Source organism: Lactuca virosa, chromosome 1 (genome assembly GCF_052849685.1).
Source record: "Lactuca virosa cultivar CGN04683 chromosome 1, Lactuca_virosa_CGN04683_v6, whole genome shotgun sequence".
NCBI lineage: Eukaryota > Viridiplantae > Streptophyta > Magnoliopsida > Asterales > Asteraceae > Lactuca > Lactuca virosa.
Window position 1 is genome coordinate 94277017 of NC_136426.1, and position 17169 is coordinate 94294185.

General features: G+C 38.4%; 1 protein-coding gene across 1 annotated transcript; it reads left to right on the forward strand.

The window, feature by feature from the left end:
* The first annotated feature begins 1231 nt into the window (after positions 1-1231).
* Positions 1232-3720, forward strand: LOC145117243 (uncharacterized). Its single transcript, XM_079053555.1, has 2 exons — positions 1232-2552; positions 2900-3720. The coding sequence occupies exons 1-2, from the start codon at positions 1232-1234 to the stop codon at positions 2932-2934; spliced, it is 1356 nt and encodes a 451-aa protein (XP_078909681.1). The 3' UTR covers positions 2935-3720.
* The last annotated feature ends 13449 nt before the right edge of the window (positions 3721-17169 follow it).

Below are 17169 nucleotides of genomic sequence, written 5' to 3' on the forward strand. Positions count from 1 at the left end.
TACCTCCCAAAATCAAATTAGATATGTAACACTAAAGTGGGTTTTGTAATTAGATATGGAACACTAAAGTGGGTTTTGTTTTGAAAGATGTAAAATGTCTTCTACCTTTTTTCATTCTACGGAATAAGAAGTGGATCAAAACTTTTTTTTTTTCATGTCTTTAGTCTTTTTTTTTTATATTTGTTTTATAAAATCTTTTATAAAAAAGAATGGTGGTGTTGGTGTTGGGATTCAAAAACTCATTTCAAACTTGTAAAGGACAAAGAAGGTTATCTTAAATGTTTCTTCAAGTGAAACTGACGCCTAAGCATGATAATTAATCATCAAAACTCATCAAAATTGATCCCCCTCTTGAAATGAAGCTTCTCTCGTCTCCCTTCATTCCAAATCGTTCAAATAAAGAAGAAACAACAAAAGGTTGGCCCAAAACACTATTTAATATTTATGCCCAAACTTAAGATGGTTAATCGAATCGTCACATATCAACACATTTTATTTTATAAAAGTTAATTTAACACTTAAGGATGTAATCGCCACAATTAATCCATTTCCTCATCCATACTTCACAAAAGATAAATGTCGTAAAGTGATAATATATTTCACATCTCATCCATCCTTAATTTTCAACTTCAAGAAAAATTCTTATACCATGTTTATCAGAGCATATATATTGAATCTTACTTTCATAGTAATGTTTTGTTAAATCTTACATACTTAAAAATCCACACATATATGTCAAAAGTTGTAGCACCCATTGTATGACCATTCTACATGGTCTTTTAAATTCGACTTCTACAAATAATTTTTGTTAGTATATTGACCGTTAGTCAGTTAGTGAACAGTTAGAAGTCTGTTAGTTAACACGTGAGTAGCTTGTGATTGTGATGTTGTTAGAAGTTTGTTAGATAGCAGTTATTTCTTCTTCTCTTTGTATATATATTCTCAGTGTATTATACAAAGTAAATTAATGAATCATTTCCAATCATTGAATTCTTGCTTTCTCTCTACGCATCAATAACAAACATGGTATCAGAGACTTTTCCGCAATCTTGATTTTTTTTTTCTGTTGATTGATTTTGTTCATCAATCAATTTCGTTTTTCTTTTCAATCATCATCAATTGATCTTGTTCATCAATTGATTTTACGTATTTTCTTCATTCTTTTGATTGCGTGATTGTTCACCAATCAATCTTGTATTTTTTTTTTCTCTCTCATTCTTCAATTACGAATATGGATCAAGGTTCTCAATCAGGTTCTTCTCAAATCGCAAATTCATCTCAGATTAATTCATCTGATCCGCTTTATCTGCATCCTTCAGATCATCCTGGAATGATACTTGTTACGAAACCATTTGATGGTTCGAATTTTGGATCTTGGAAGAAAGCTATCACTATCGCCTTATCGGCCAAGAACAAGCTTGGTTTCGTCAATGGCAAAGTCGTCAAACCGGATTCTACTCATGCTACGTTCGATTTATGGCAAAGATGTAACGATATGGTTATGTCTTGGATACTCAATGTTCTTTCAAGCGACATATGTGAATCTGTTCTCTACTCCTGTTCTGCTGAAGAAATCTGGAAAGATTTACAAGAACGTTTTGGTCAATCCAATGGTGCCAAGCTTTATCAATTACAGAAAGAAATTTCCGATTTAACTCAAGGATCAAGTGATTTAGCGACTTATTTCACCAAATTGAAAAGATGCTGGGATGAACTAGGCGCTTTGTCAACTCTTCCAAATTGTACCTGTACTGCTGCTCGTGAAATGCAAGAATTTCAACAAAATCAGAAGCTTCTCAAATTCCTCATGGGATTAAATAGTGATTACAATACAACTCGAGGTAATATTCTAATGATGAATCCACTTCCTTCAGTTACCAAAGCATATTCTCTTCTAATTCAAGATGAAAAGCAACGAGAAGTTTATTCTCCTTCTCATTTTTCCACCGATTCAGCATCTATGCATGTCAAATCCAACAATGGTGGTAACAATTTCAATAATGGAAATAATTCCAAAGGAAATTTTGAGAACAAAAGGAATCTCAATTGTACATTTTGTAAGAAATCAGATCACACTGCCACAAAATGCTATAGGCTAATCGGATTTCCAAAGGACTTCAAATTCACCAAGAACAAGAATGTTGCAGCTCATGTATCTGGTTTTCAGCCAATTGGTGAAAATGAATCTAAGGAAACAGCTCACATCACAAGTCAACAATTACAAAGGAATCATACATTTTGTAAGAAATCAGGTCACACTGCCACAAAATGCTATAGGCTAATCGGATTTCCAAAGGACTTCAAATTCACCAAGAACAAGAATGTTGCAGCTCATGTATCTGGTTTTCAGCCAATTGGTGAAAATGAATCTAAGGAAACAGTTCACATCACAAGTCAACAATTACAAAGGAATCATTCTATGCAAGAATTGACAAATGAGCAATATCATCAATTGTGTTCTTTATTGAGCAAATTGAATGATAACAATAGTGAAGGCAACCGATTTGAAGATCAAAATATCAAAGTCAATCAGTCTTCTGCTCATATGGCTGGTAATGCCTTTCTTTCTCATGACCAACGCAATAGCTTCATTAATTGCCATTGTCTTGAAACTGCTTCTATGACTTGGATTATCGATTCTGGTGCAAGTGATCACATGTGTTTTAATAAATCCTTTCTCATAAACACACAAAGGCTAAAGCATCCTTATAGAATTACTCTTCCAAATGGTCAACAAACTTATGCTTTTGAATATGGAAGTATAATCTTGGCTGATAATGTACTTCATCATGTTTTGCATGTCCCTCTTTTCAAATTCAACCTTCTTTCCATTGCTAAAATCTGCAAACAGTTACATTCATTTGTTGTGTTTTCAGAACATCATTGTTTCTTGTTGCAGGGCCCTTCAGTGAAGAGGCCACTCGTTCTTGGTAAACACAAAGCTGGATTGTACTTCCTGCAGTCCAAGCCAACTTGTTAGATGCATTTTATATGCATCTTTTAGCACAATTTCCTACGTATTTCATTATAAAAAGCTAACTAATTCCCGATTATTCTTATGTATTTCGTGTTTCATGATAATTTTAAAGAATGCCCGTACTGCTCACGTTTGTTATGACTTTTCAGGGCCATTTGGAGCACATGGATGAATGCGCAAGTTCGGGATGCGTTTGTGGATGCTTAGGAGCTTAATTGGAGTCTAGACCAAGGAAGGATGCCGGGAAATGATCGAGAACTAGTTGGAAGGAGGAACGACTAACAAAAAGAGCCAAAAAGCCTCATTTGCGATCACAAGTTATGTCTTTGCGATCGCAGGTTTGACCTTGCAATCGCAGGTTGGGTCGCAGGTTGCCATCGAGGTTCCAACGAGTCACAAAATTCATCAGATGGGAAAAAAAGAGAACATGCGATCGCAGGTTGTGCCTTTGCGATCGCAGGTTGGTCAAATTGCCTCAAAATAGCAACGTACTTCATTAAAGAGTCTCGTGACACATTTTTGGTGATACATGCGATCGCAGGTATACCCCTTTGTGATCGCAGGTACGCCGTTTTGACAGCTAGACGTATAAATACTGCCCCATACTCTTCCAGTAACCCTAATTGGCGATTCCTGGCGATTCAGAGGCGATTTTCAGAGGTTTTCAAGTGAAGAACGCAGATCTAAAGGAGACGATTCGATTCCAATTCATAGTTTAGTAAGATTTATCATTTAGATTCTATTTCCACTGTTTGTAATCAGTTTTTAGCCATGTCAGGCTAAAAACTCAGATTTCAGTTTCGCAAGACGTAACCTTTTCGTATGATTAATCATTAGACACTATGTTTGACTATGATTACTGTTTAGTTTGATCAGTTCTGTGTTAATTTGAATGTTTGATTTTGATTTCAGTTTCTGTTGGCCACTTAAATTGTTTGTGAATCATTCTAGTCATCTAATTGTTTAGATCCGTAATTGTCTAGATTAATTAGTAAAAGGTGACAAGTATTAGATTAATTCTGAGTTTAGGGTTAACTCTAATATGAAATGATCAAACAAGTTTTAACGCCTCCGAGCTTATGAGAGGTATTGAACATTACTGGGAATTACAATGTGTCTAATGCAACTTTTCTTTGTTAATCAAGAGCTTGTTTGGTTAATTTAGTAAAAAGTTAGGTTTAAATCAAATAACTTATTTTGATTAAACGATTTTTGTAATAAAGGTCATTAGAGCTTGTTAATGAACTTTAGTACCAGTTTAAACAAGTGCATAGTCAAATATTGTGTTGAAGGTTAATTATATGATTAGGGGAGTCACCGCGAAACTGGAATTGCTTTCTTTTATTTGAATTTTCACCACTTTAAATTTAGTTATTCTTTTGTCATTTTCGATTTCTATTAGTTTAATTTTCAGAAATAAACCCCCCCTTTTTATGTTTATTGCATTCATCAAGAATTAGACCACACCTTACGCAAAGAGGTGTAAACATTAGAACGTGTCCCTGAGGATCCGACCCTGCTTACCTGTACTACCTGCTAGTGCAATAAAGCAGTTTATTTATTATTTTTATTTGTTTAAATCGTGTACGACAGTGGTCTTAACAAATTGGCGTCGTTGTCGGGGACAAGGTAAAACACTAATAGTTTTATGCCAAGATCTTCACGTACAGGTAATCTGATTTTTGATCCAGAGATTGAGAAGACTGCTAGGAAGCTAAAGAAGGAAGCAAAACTTCGAAAGCAACAAACAGGAACCTCAACCTCACCCATACCACAAGGCACTCCCTTGTGGAACGAACCTGAACATTCATTTTAACCTTTTCCGAAAGCACCACCTACCTCACCCGTTAACAACCCGTTCAAAACATACTCATCATCATCTTCAGACAAACCCGAACTCACAGATTCTTCTGAAACCGAATCAGAATTCATCATGAGCGAAAACGGAGATGAAGCTGAAAAAACTCTCCATGAGTGGGCAACACAAGAGGTTACCCAGCAGCCCTTGTGTATCACCTTTCCAGAAGCTCGAAATTTTGAGCTCAAATCCGGTTTAATCCATCTGCTACCCCCATTTCGAGGCCTTGAGAATGAAGATCCTCATAAATTTCTCAAGGAATTCCATGTTGTCTGTTCTGGAATGAAACCCCATGGAGTTACTGAAGACCAGATCAAACTCAGGGCGTTTCCCTTCTCAGTTCAAGATGCAGCAAAGGAGTGGTTATATGACCTTCCATCTGGCTCAATAACAAGCTGGAATGAACTCGCCAAGCTCTTCCTAGAAAAATATTTTCCCGAGGCGAAAGTGTCAAATCTACGCAGAGAGATTTTGGGTATAAAGCAAGGCAAAAGAGAAGCTCTCCACACTTATTGGGAGCGATTCAAGAAGCTGTTAGTCCGATGCCCACAACATGGCATTAGTGATTATCAGTTGTATCAGTGTTTCTGCGAAGGATTGATACCTATGGAGAGGCGACTAATAAATGCATCTAGTGGAGGGTCACTTTCAGACATGACACCAACAGAGATCAGGGCATTAATAGAGAAGCTGGCCAATGAATCAAAACATTTAGCAACTGAGGAAGAGTGGTACCCAGACCATCCAAGAGGAGTCAAGGAGATGAGCAATGCCCACCTGGAATCCCAGATTTCAAAATTGACTAAAGCTGTCCTTTTGTTGACAAAAGAAAAAGGTGTAGATCCAAAGGTCAAACCTTGCGGGATCTGCTGCAAAACCGGGCACCCAACTGATATGTGCCCAATACTTCAAGAAGATAATGAATCTGTGCAAGCTATGGGAGGATTTCAGCAAAGGCCATTTGATCAACATCGCAACAACCAAGCTTGGGGAGGGCCTCAAAATAACAATTTCCAGCTAAAACCTCAACAAAATTTTCAGCAAAGAAACCAATATCAAGCTCCACCCGGGTTTCAGCAATCTTTTCAGCAAAATCAGCACCAGAGTAATTTTGAGCAACCACCTGTTCAGTCACAAGCTAGTAGTTCCAGCATGTCTTTGGAAGACATAGTTAAAAGTCTTGCTACCAGTACCCAAGCTTTCCAGAATGAAACAAAGTCCAGCATCAAAAATCTGGAGCAGCAGGTATCACAACTCGCGAACTCCATGAGCAAACTAGAAGCACAAACCCAAGGAAAATTCCCATCTCAAAATGAGAAAAACCCGAAGCACAATGCTTGTGTTGTCACCCTCATAAGTGGTAAAAACTACAAAGGACCAGATCAGCAAGAAGATGAGGAAGAAGAGATCGTGGTTGAGCAAGAATCTGAGGCAACTGAAGAGGTGCAGAAAAAAGATGGACCTGCTGAACCTGAAGTAAAAATTACCCCTCCTCCTTTTCCCTCAAGACTGAAAAACACGAAAAAAGAAAAGGAAGATAAAGAGATTATGGATTTCTTCAGAAAGGTTGAGGTAAATATTCCCCTTCTTGATGTAATTAAACAACTACCCCGATATGCTAAATTTTTAAAAGAGTTGTGTACTTCAAAAGGAAAATTAAAAGGAAACGAAACAGTTAAAGTAAGCGAGAATGTTTCAACTGTTTTACAAAAAAGGCTACCCCCAAAGTGTAAGGATCCAGGAGTATTTACTGTTCCTTGCAAGTTGGGGAACCATTCAGTGCCAAGAGCTATGTTGGACTTAGGAGCTTCTATAAATGTTTTACCATATTCACTTTTTAAAACTATCGGGGTAGTGCCTTTAAAAAGAACAGGAGTCATCATTCAGTTACCTGATCGTTCGCTGGTACACCCAAAAGGTGTAGTGGAAGACGTTTTGGTTCAAGTGAATGAACTCATATTCCCAGTTGATTTCTATGTTTTGGATATGGGAGATGACGGCTCACCAAACTCAGGTTCCATTCTTTTAGGGAGACCATTTTTAAAAACTGCCATAACCAAAATAGATGTTTATGATGGTACCCTTTCAATGGAATTTGATGGTGAAGTTATCAACTTCAATATTTATGATGCCATGCGTTACCCAGATGATGTTTCAGCCCTTAATTTCATTGATGTAATTGAACCATTATCTGCAGAATATTTTGAGATTGCTAACCGTGAGTCACTAGCATTAGTGCTCCACAAAAATTTGTCTATTAATGCAGCTCAGGTTATATCAGAAAATTATGTCGTTGATAGAGAAGTTCAAGAGATGGCAGCTCATATGGACCAGCTGAGAAAGTTGAGGTATGGTACCCAAACTCTTAAATTACCAATTTCTAACTCCAAGCTTTTTCCTTCTGTAGTGCAAGCCCCCATCTTGGAGCTAAAGACACTTCCAGAACACCTGAAATATGCATATCTTGGGGAAAAAGAAACATTACCAGTTATCATATCAACAAGCTGTCAGAAAAAGAAGAGTTAGAGGTGATCAGAATTCTGAAGGAGTATAAAAGTGCAATTGGGTGGACTATTGCAGACATTAAAGGACTCAACCCATCTCTATGCATGCACAAAATTCTGATGGAAGAAGATTATAAGCCATCGCGAGAAGCCCAACGCAGATTAAACCCACCAATGATGGAGGTGGTTAAAAAAGAAGTTATGAAGTTACTGGATGTTGGGATGATATACCCAATTTCTGACAGCAAGTGGGTCAGCCCAGTTCAAGTTGTTCCTAAAAAGGCTGGAGTGACAGTGGTAGAGAACAAAGAAGGAGAGTTGGTTCCAACTCGGGTTCAAAACGGATGGCGCGTGTGTATTGACTACAGAAAATTAAACGCAACCACCCGGAAAGATCATTTTCCTCTCCCATTCATAGATCAGATGCTAGAGAAGCTTGCTGGAAAATCCCACTACTACTGCTTGGATGGATTTTCAGGTTTACATCAGATTCCAGTTGCTCCAGAAGACCAGAAGAAAACGACTTTCACCTGCCCTTTCGGGACATTCGCGTATAGGCGTATGCCATTCGGACTCTGCAATGCACCTGCTACCTTTCAAAGGTGTATGGTTAGTATGCCATTCGGACTCTGCAATGTCGAAAATACCATAAAAGTCTTCATGGATGATTTTACCGTCTATGGAGACTCCTTTGATATTTGTTTAAAAAACCTCATAAATTTTTTACAAAGATGTATAGAAACAGACATGGTCTTAAATTTTGAAAAATGTCACTTTATGGTTGACCAAGGTCTGATTCTTGGACATATTGTTTCAAAAAGAGGTTTGGAAGTCGATAAAGCAAAAATAGATGTTATAAAGAGCTTACCCTACCCGAAGAATATTCGGGAAGTGCGTTCCTTTCTTGGTCATGCAGGGTTTTACAGGAGGTTTATAAAAGATTTTTCAAAAATATCAGTTCCCATGTGCCAATTATTGCAGAAAGACGCTGAATTTGACTTCAATGAAGATTGCAAGAAGGCTTTTGATGTGCTGAAAAATCTTCTTACTTCTGCCCCCATCATTCAGCCCCCAGATTGGAGTTTACCATTCGAGATAATGTGTGACGCCAGTAACACTGCTGTTGGAGCTGTTCTAGGACAGAGAAAAGACCGGGTCCCCTACGTTATATATTATGCATCAAAGACTTTGGATAGCACCCAAGCAAATTACTCCACCACTGAAAAAGAGTTGTTGTCAATTATTTTTGCATTGGAAAAATTCAAACAGTATTTGTTGGGCACAAAAGTCATAATCTTTTTGGATCACGCAGTCATTCGGTACCTTCTTGCCAAAAAGGACTCAAAGCCAAGGTTGATTAGATGGATTTTGCTGCTACATGAATTTGATATAGAGATTAGGGACAAAAGTGGGAGAGAAAATTTGGTAGCTGATCATTTGAGCCGCCTCACCCCACCTGAAGACCCGATACCGATCCACAAAACATTTCCTGACAAGCATTTATTCGCTGTTCAGAACCCTCCTTGGTTTGTTGATATAGTAAACTACTTGGTTTCTAGAGAACTCCCTTCAGATCTTACCCAAGCCCAGAAAGATAAAATAAAGAAGGAGGCGAAAAGATATGTTTGGGACGAGCCGTATCTATGGAAACATTGTGCTGATCAGGTGATTAGAAGATGTGTACCTCAAGATGAAGTCAAATCAATTCTGAATTTCTGCCATTCAGAAGCTTGTGGAGGGCATTATGGTCCACAACGAACCGCACGCAAGGTTTTGGACAGCGGTCTTTATTGGCCTCATATTTTTCATGTCTCTTTTCTATTTTGCAAAACCTGTGAAAGATGTCAAACGAACGGGTCTTTGACATCTCGTAATCAGATGCCACTTACCCCAATCTTAGTATGTGAAATATTTGACGTTTGGGGTATAGATTTCATGGGTCCGTTTCCGCCTTCTTTCGGGTTTGTGTACATCTTGCTTGCTGTGGATTACGTGTCTAAATGGGTCGAGGAAAAAGCTACACGAACCGACGATGCCAAGGTTGTGGTTGATTTTGTCAAGACAAATATATTTGCTAGGTTTGGGACACCAAAAGCCATTATTAGTGATCGGGGCACGCATTTCTGCAACCGCACCCTCGAAGCAGTCCTCAAGAAATATGGTGTTACACATCGGGTATCCACAGCATATCACCCGTAAACCAACGGGCAGGCTGAAGCTTCAAACAGACAGATCAAGGGCATTATAGAGAAAACCATTAATCCGGTCAAGAAAGATTGGAGTATTCGATTGGATGATGCGTTATGGGCTCACCGGACAGCATACAAAACTTCTATAGGTATGTCACCATATATAATCGTTTTTGGCAAACCTTGTCGATTACCGGTTGAGTTAGAGCATCGAGCATATTGGGCTGTCAAAAACTTGAACATGAGCATGGATGAGGCTGGTAAGAAAAGAAGATTGGATATTTAAGAGTTAGAAGAAATCAGGAATGATGCTTACGAGAACGAGGCAATCTATAAGGAGAAGACGAAAGCGTTTCACGATAAGATGATCTCAAGAAAGGAATTTAATACCGGTCAAAAGGTACTCTTATACCATTCTCGTTTCAAACTTATTTCTGGTAAATTGAGGTCTCGTTGGGTGGGGCATTTTGTTGTTACTAACGTGTTTGATCATGGTGCTATAGAAATTAAGAGTGAACAAACAGGAAAAATCTTTAAGGTGAATGGTCACCGTCCCAAACCATTTTACGAAGGGTTTCAAGTCACCAATGAAGAAGTGGAGGTAGTCGAGGTCCCGACTTACCGCAACTAAGGAAACCAAGTAATAATGTCGAGCCAACGACAGTAAAAACGGGCAGCTTGCCGGGAGGCAACCCGGGCATTTGTTTTGATTTTAATTCTGCAACTTGTTTTTAATTTTTGTGTGTTTTTAGCTTCTTAGGATGCTTCTTTTTAATTAAATTGTGTTTTTAAAATAAAAAGGAACAGAGAGATTTTGTAAAAAGTTGAAAAATAAGGTTTTGGTGGAACCTGCGACCGCAAGTCCAGTCTTTGCGATCGCAGGTTATGCAGATTAGGGTCGCAGCACGCAGTCGAGGATTTTTTTGGGTCGTTCTTCACAAAAAAAGCAACCTGCAATCGCAGGTTCTCCCCTTGCGATCGCATGTATCAATTTTTCTTCACTGGGTTTTTTTTAACGGTAAAACAAGATGATCGAAGCAATTATCGTAAAACCTGCGATCGCAGGTTCCCTACCTGCGATCGCATGTATTAAAAATCCTGCATTTGACCGTTACGAACCTCGATAATCGTGCCAGCGGCTATATTTGAAGAACCTGCGATCACAGGTCCTCCCTTTTCGGTCGCAAGTTTGTATTTTGCTATAAATAGTGATCGCATGACTCATTTGTTACCACCACATTTCAAAAACACTCTCTGAAATCCTCTAATTTTCGAGTTCTTTCACCAACAAACACCCAAATCGCTCGTTTTTCGTCCAAATCAAGAAAAAAAAAAGGTATCAATATCTTCTATTTTACTCCTACAACATCTTTACGGTAACGAAATCATGTTTTCACGGTTGAAATTCTCCAAAAATCTCATTTTATTCATTTGAATTTTTTGTGAGTTTCTTTTTCAGATCTACGTTCCGTTAGTCATCCGCAGGCCACGAAAAGTAGAAATATTTGCTCACGACGCAATTCAGAAGAGATTCATCCGAACGGAATTTCAAAAAATCAAAAAAAAAATCGGCACGGAAAATATACTGCTGCTCAGCGCACAGTCAGGTATTTTCGTTCTAAAACTGAATTTTTGTTTTTGTTATATATTTGTGCGGTCGTTTGGAAGTAGTTAGAAATACTTATTTTTGCATTATTATTATTATTATTATTATTTTTACCTGGAAATTGTGCCTACCCTGTCCCAATTTACCTGACAAAATGCCCCCAAGACCTTCCCGTTCACGCAGACAGGTTGACACCTCAGACCCGTCATACACGGTCTAGGTGGACAATGTCACTATAGATTTAGGTTCACAGGCCGCACTCGACTGTTACCAGTGACTTATTGACCGCGAGATTTTGCCACAGGTCTGGGCCCCTAGCCGCACCTTAATGCAGGAACTCCATATTTATGATGGTGTTCGCACTCTTTTTGCCAATATTGGCTGGGAGCGCCTATTATCTGCAGATTTTGGCACTTGTCCCCTATTAACCCGAGAGTTTTTAGCCACGCTTAGTGAGATAAATCATGAGGGAAACATAGTTTTTCACATTTTTAGCACCCCTCACACTCTTCACGTGGACTAGTTATGTGTTATCTTCCATACTCCCATCACTAGTTTATCCCAGCCCACCCCCGCTTTTGACGTACGCGAGTTTTGGTACTCCATTACCGGTTTGGAGTCTTATGATTCAGCCTCATCCGTACAGACTAGCATCATGCACCCTGTTCTCAAAATTGCATTGAAAATTATATGCAATATCATTTATGCACAGATTGAGACCACGAAAGCCGGAAAAGCCGAGCTTTTTCTTTTGTGGTGCATGATCACTGGGTCATACCGTCCACATTTTGGTGACATTATCATTAGACGGTTCCATAGAGTTATAGCTCTTCGCACCGGCGATGCAATTCGCTGTGGTGGTTTGATTTCTGTCATTGCCCGCTCCCTCGAGCCGTAATCTCCTCCGGAGTACACCTGCTTTACAGGTGATTCTTTTCGTCTGACCCTGCAGAACTTTCGGGCTATGCACCTGCTTCGTACTGTCCCAGGTGGGTGTGTTTGGATGCGGGGTCGCTCCACGTATTTCAAGGTCACTGGACCTAATGTCATCGCTCTCGCTGACCCCGTTAGCGAGACTGTGTGGGTGCTTCCTTCGAACATCTCACCACCTCCTCGCCCATGTAGGGCACATCAGGCTCAACACCTACAGTCTGATCGACCATCTTCATCCACTCAGCACCCAGACTACGCAGACGTCACACCTATATCCTTTAGCCAGCCTGATCCTATGCAGACTGACTTTCAGGATCAGCCCCCACCCACCCAGCCATCTCACCCTCACCCCCACTCTCCCTTCACTTACCAGCATTATCTTGACCTCCGTGGGGATATTGCTTCCCTTCAGCAGACGATGACTGGTCTTCGCCTCGACTATGAGCAATATAGCACTCAGGTTACCGACTATCGTGACGAGCTCTTAGGTCTGCGCGACGATTTCGACGATTTCCGCGATGAGTTCTTCCGTCGCTATGCTCCCCCGTCCGAGTAGTCGTCTTCCACTCCTCCCTAAGCATTGAGGACAATGCTTAATTTTAAGCTTGAGGAGGGGATTTCCTATCTTTTTGTAAAAAGTTTTTATTTTGTTAAAAAAAATATATATATTTACGAGATGATGGCGCTCTTTACATACTATAGCTCCATGAAGTGGGATATTGAGAATTGAAAATGAAAAAATCCGAAGCGACTTGATTGTTATTGGAAGTGTAGAATCAGCTGTCATAACCAGGGGACCCAAGACACCGTGATTCGAGACCCCGACCTAAGATAATAAAAAAATAGCGTACTGAAACATTTTTTGGGCGGTAATAACAGCTCTAGGATGATTTGCTTATTAATGTTTTAAAAGAATCTTTATCGGCAACTCTGAACCCACAGAACATGGCCCTATTTGTTGACACGCGTTACCCTCGCGGTAACAGAGAGCTTAAGTATCAGATCCACACAGTCAAAATGAAGAAAGGGTACAACGTTATATCTAGTACCCAAATCAAATAATTTCAAACACTCAATTGAAGAAACTTCAAGAAATTCCAAAAAGAAAAAAAAGATATTGAAGAAATCAAGCTCAAAACGAAGTGTAAATCAAAGTTCAATCAAGTTAGAAGCCGTTCCAAAGTTACATCTGGCGAATAAAGAACTGTGTGATATGATACTTATGGCTCTCGAAAAAGTGAAAGCATAGAGCTCGGGCTCCTACGGGGGTTGGCCCTTGCTGCTTCGGCAAAAGCTGATTTGGTCGTGCGGGTTCTTAAGGATGCGTCGATTCTGATTCTTGGCCATCTAGTCTTAAGGACATGAGATCCGGACTATGTTATTTTCGCTCATAAAGCTAATTAAGGTGCAAAGTTTAAATAAAACTAGAGTTGGATTATTGTGTTACACCGTTTTGTGGTCTTCCTTACTTGGGAGTCTGTGATACATGAAAGGTAGCAGGATGGTTGCTTTGGTGTTAGTGATTGGAGCCCAATATCGATGTAAGTCTGATCGTAAAAGAAAAAAAAAATAAGAAGCATGTTTCATTTTAGTTGTTCGTTTTTCATTTGCATACTATTTTAGTTCATTGTTCATTTTCTTTATCTTTGCATGCATGTTTTATGTTTAGCTTTGGTAGTTCTTATTATTTAGGTTTTCGTTTTTTTAGTCAACGTGTGTCTAGGTTGTCCCGTTATTGCCTTTAGCCCCAATTCCGTTTCCAAAGTTATTTTTTCCTTACTCGAGGGCAAGTAAGGTCTAAGCTTGGGGAGGTTTGTTAGATGCATTTTATATGCATCTTTTAGCACAATTTCCTACGTATTTCATTATAAAAGCTAACTAATTCCCGATTATTCTTATGTATTTCGTGTTTCATGATTATTTTGAAGAATGCACGTACTGCTCACGTTTGTTATGACTTTTCAGGGCCATTTGGAGCACATGGATGAGTGCGCAAGTTCGGGATGCGTTTGTGGATGCTTAAGAGCTTAATTGGAGTCTAGACCAAGGAAGGATGCTGGGAAATGATCGAGAACTACTTGGAAAGAGGAATGACGAACAAAAAGAGCCAAAAAGCCTCATGTGCGATCGTAAGTTATGTCTTTGCGATCGCAGGTTTGACCTTGCGATCGCAGGTTGCCATCGAGGTTCCAACGAGTCACAAAATTCATCAGATGGGAAAAAAAGAGAACCTGCGATCCCAGGTTGTGCCTTTGCGATCGCAGGTTGGTCAAATTGCCTCAAAATAGCAACGTACTTCATTAAAGAGTCCCGTGACACATTTTTGGTGATACATGCGATCACAAGTATACCCCTTTGCGATCGCAGGTACGTCGTTTTGACAGCTAGACGTATAAATACTGCCCCATACTCTTCCAGTAACCCTAATTGGCGATTACTGGCGATTCAGAGGCGATTTTCAGAGGTTTTCAAGTGAAGAACGCAGATCTAAAGGAGACGATTCGATTCCAATTCATAGTTTAGTAAGATTTATCGTTTAGATTCTATTTCCACTGTTTGTAATCAGTTTCGCAAGACGTAACCTTTTCGTATGATTAATCATTAGGCACTATGTTTGACTATGATTACTGTTTAGTTTGATTAGTTATGTGTTAATTTGAATGTTTGATTTTGATTTCAGTTTCTGTTGGCCACTTAAATTGTTTGTGAATCATTCTGGTTATCTAATTGTTTAGATCCGTAATTATCTAGATTAATTAGTAAAAAGTGACAAGTATTAGATTAATTCTGAGTTTAGGGTTAACTCTAATATGAAATGATCAAACAAGTTTTAACGCCTCCGAGCTTATGAGAGGTATTGAACTTTACTGGGAATTACACTGTGTCTAATGCAACTTTCTTTGTTAATCAAGAGCTTGTTTGGTTAATTTAGTAAAAAGTTAGGTTTAAATCAAAGAACTTATTTTGATTAAACGATTTTTGTAATAAAGATCATTAGAGCTTGTTAATGAACTTTAGTACCAGTTTAAACAAGTGCATAGTCAAATATTGTGTTGAAGGTTAATTATATGATTAGGGGAGTCACCGCGAAACTGGAATTGCTTTCTTTTATTTAAATTTTCACCACTTTAAATTTAGTTATTCTTTTGTCATTTTCGATTTCTATTAGTTTAATTTTCAGAAATAAACCCCCCTTTTTTATGTTTATTTCATTCATCAAGAATTAGACCACACCTTACGCAAAGAGGTGTAAACATTAGAACGTGTCCCTGAGGTCCGACCCTGCTTACCTGTACTACCTGCTAGTGCAATAAAGCAGTTTATTTATTATTTTTATTTGTTTAAATCGTGTACGACATCGGTCTTAACACAACTCCCAACACTGGAATTGTTCTTTCAGTCACAACTGATCCGTCTTTTCATTCTTCAGTTGTGTTTTCCACAAATACCCCTGTAAACAGTTGTAATGTGAAAAATATTCATCTTTCAAATTCCAATGTGTTTTCTGCTTGTAAGAATGTTCCAATATCTGTTTGGCATATGAGGCTTGGTCATCTTCCTTTGTACAAGCTTAAAACCCTATGTTTGTCTAATAAAGAAAATTTTGATTTAAATCATTCTTGTGATGTATGTTCAAAGGTCAGACAACACAAATTACCTTTTGGTCATAGTACAATTCATACATCTTCCCCATTTCAGCTTATTCATATTGACACATGGGGTCCATATAACACAAAAACATATAACAAGCAGTCATATTTTTTGACCATTGTGGACGATTTCTCAAGATCAACATGGACACACCTTTTGAGTACTAAAAGCAATGCATTTGGTGTTATAAAGGGTTTTATTGAAATGGTTGAAACACAATTTGGAAAGAAGGTTCAAACTATCAGATAAGATAATGCTTTTGAATTGGGATCAAGCAATGAAGCCATTTCTTATTTTCAACAAAAAGGATAATTCATCAAACAAGTTGCATCTATTCACCCCAGCAAAATGGTGTAGTGGAACGAAAACATAAGCATCTTCTTGAAACTTCAAGAGCCTTGTTATTTCAGTCTAAATTACCCTTAAAATTTTGGGGTGATTGTGTACTTACAACCACTTACCTTATCAATCGCTTTCCAACCAAAATTCTTCAAAACAAATCTCCATATTCTCTATTACATGGAACTACACCCTCTTATGATCACTTGAAAACTTTTGGGTGTTTATGTTATGCCAGCACCTTGCAGCATAACAAGGACAAATTCCAACCAAGGTAAATACCTTGTGTTTTCATTGGATACCCTTATGGAAAGAAGGCATACAAGTTATATGACATGGAACAACAGAAAATTGTTATTTCTAGAGACGTGGTATTTCATGAGATAATTTTTCCTTACCATCTTCAACATTCCAAAAATACCCCTGCACCTATATTTTCTCTAGAAATCAATTTGTCCCAATTTGAAGATGTTCATTCTACACCTATACCTTCAAATCCATGTTCTGAATCAACAACTCAGTTTCCTCAACCACAAAATAATGATTTTCAACCTCCAATTCAAAATCCAATACAACAGAATCACAATTCTATTCCACTCAGAAGATCCTCAAGAACTTCACATCCTCCTATTCATCTTCAAGATTATGTATGTAGTGCTTCTTGTGACAATTGTGACAGTTCCTGTCCTTCTTATGCTTCTTGCATGCACACAGTCACTCATGTTTCTTCTCCAACACATTTGTTTCAGTACTTTGTCTGATGACAGCAAGAAACTCATTTACAATTTGGATAAATTCAATGAACCATCATCTTATGAAGAAGCATCTGCATTACCAGAGTGGCAAGAAGCAATGGACAAAGAGTTTGCTGCTCTTGAAGCAAATCAAACTTGGAAAATTGTGGACTTACCAAAGGGTAAGAAACCTATTAGCTGCAAATGGGTATATTAGCTTAAGTACAAAGCAAATGGAGAAGTTGAATGATGTAAAGGAAGATTGGTTGTAAAAGGTTTTACACAAAAAGTTGGCATTGATTACACTGAAACCTTCTCTCCAGTGGTCAAAATGACCACAATCCATGCACTTATAGCTACTGCTGTAAAGAAAAGTTG

Excerpts from the sequence above, each read along its gene's own strand:
- LOC145117243 (XM_079053555.1), top strand. The coding sequence starts at position 1,232 with ATGGATCAAGGTTCTCAATCAGGTTCTTCTCAAATCGCAAATTCATCT. Across the intron at positions 2,553-2,899 it reads GTCTTCTGCTCATATGGCTG|GGCCCTTCAGTGAAGAGGCC; the intron begins GTAATGCCTTTC and ends TTCTTGTTGCAG.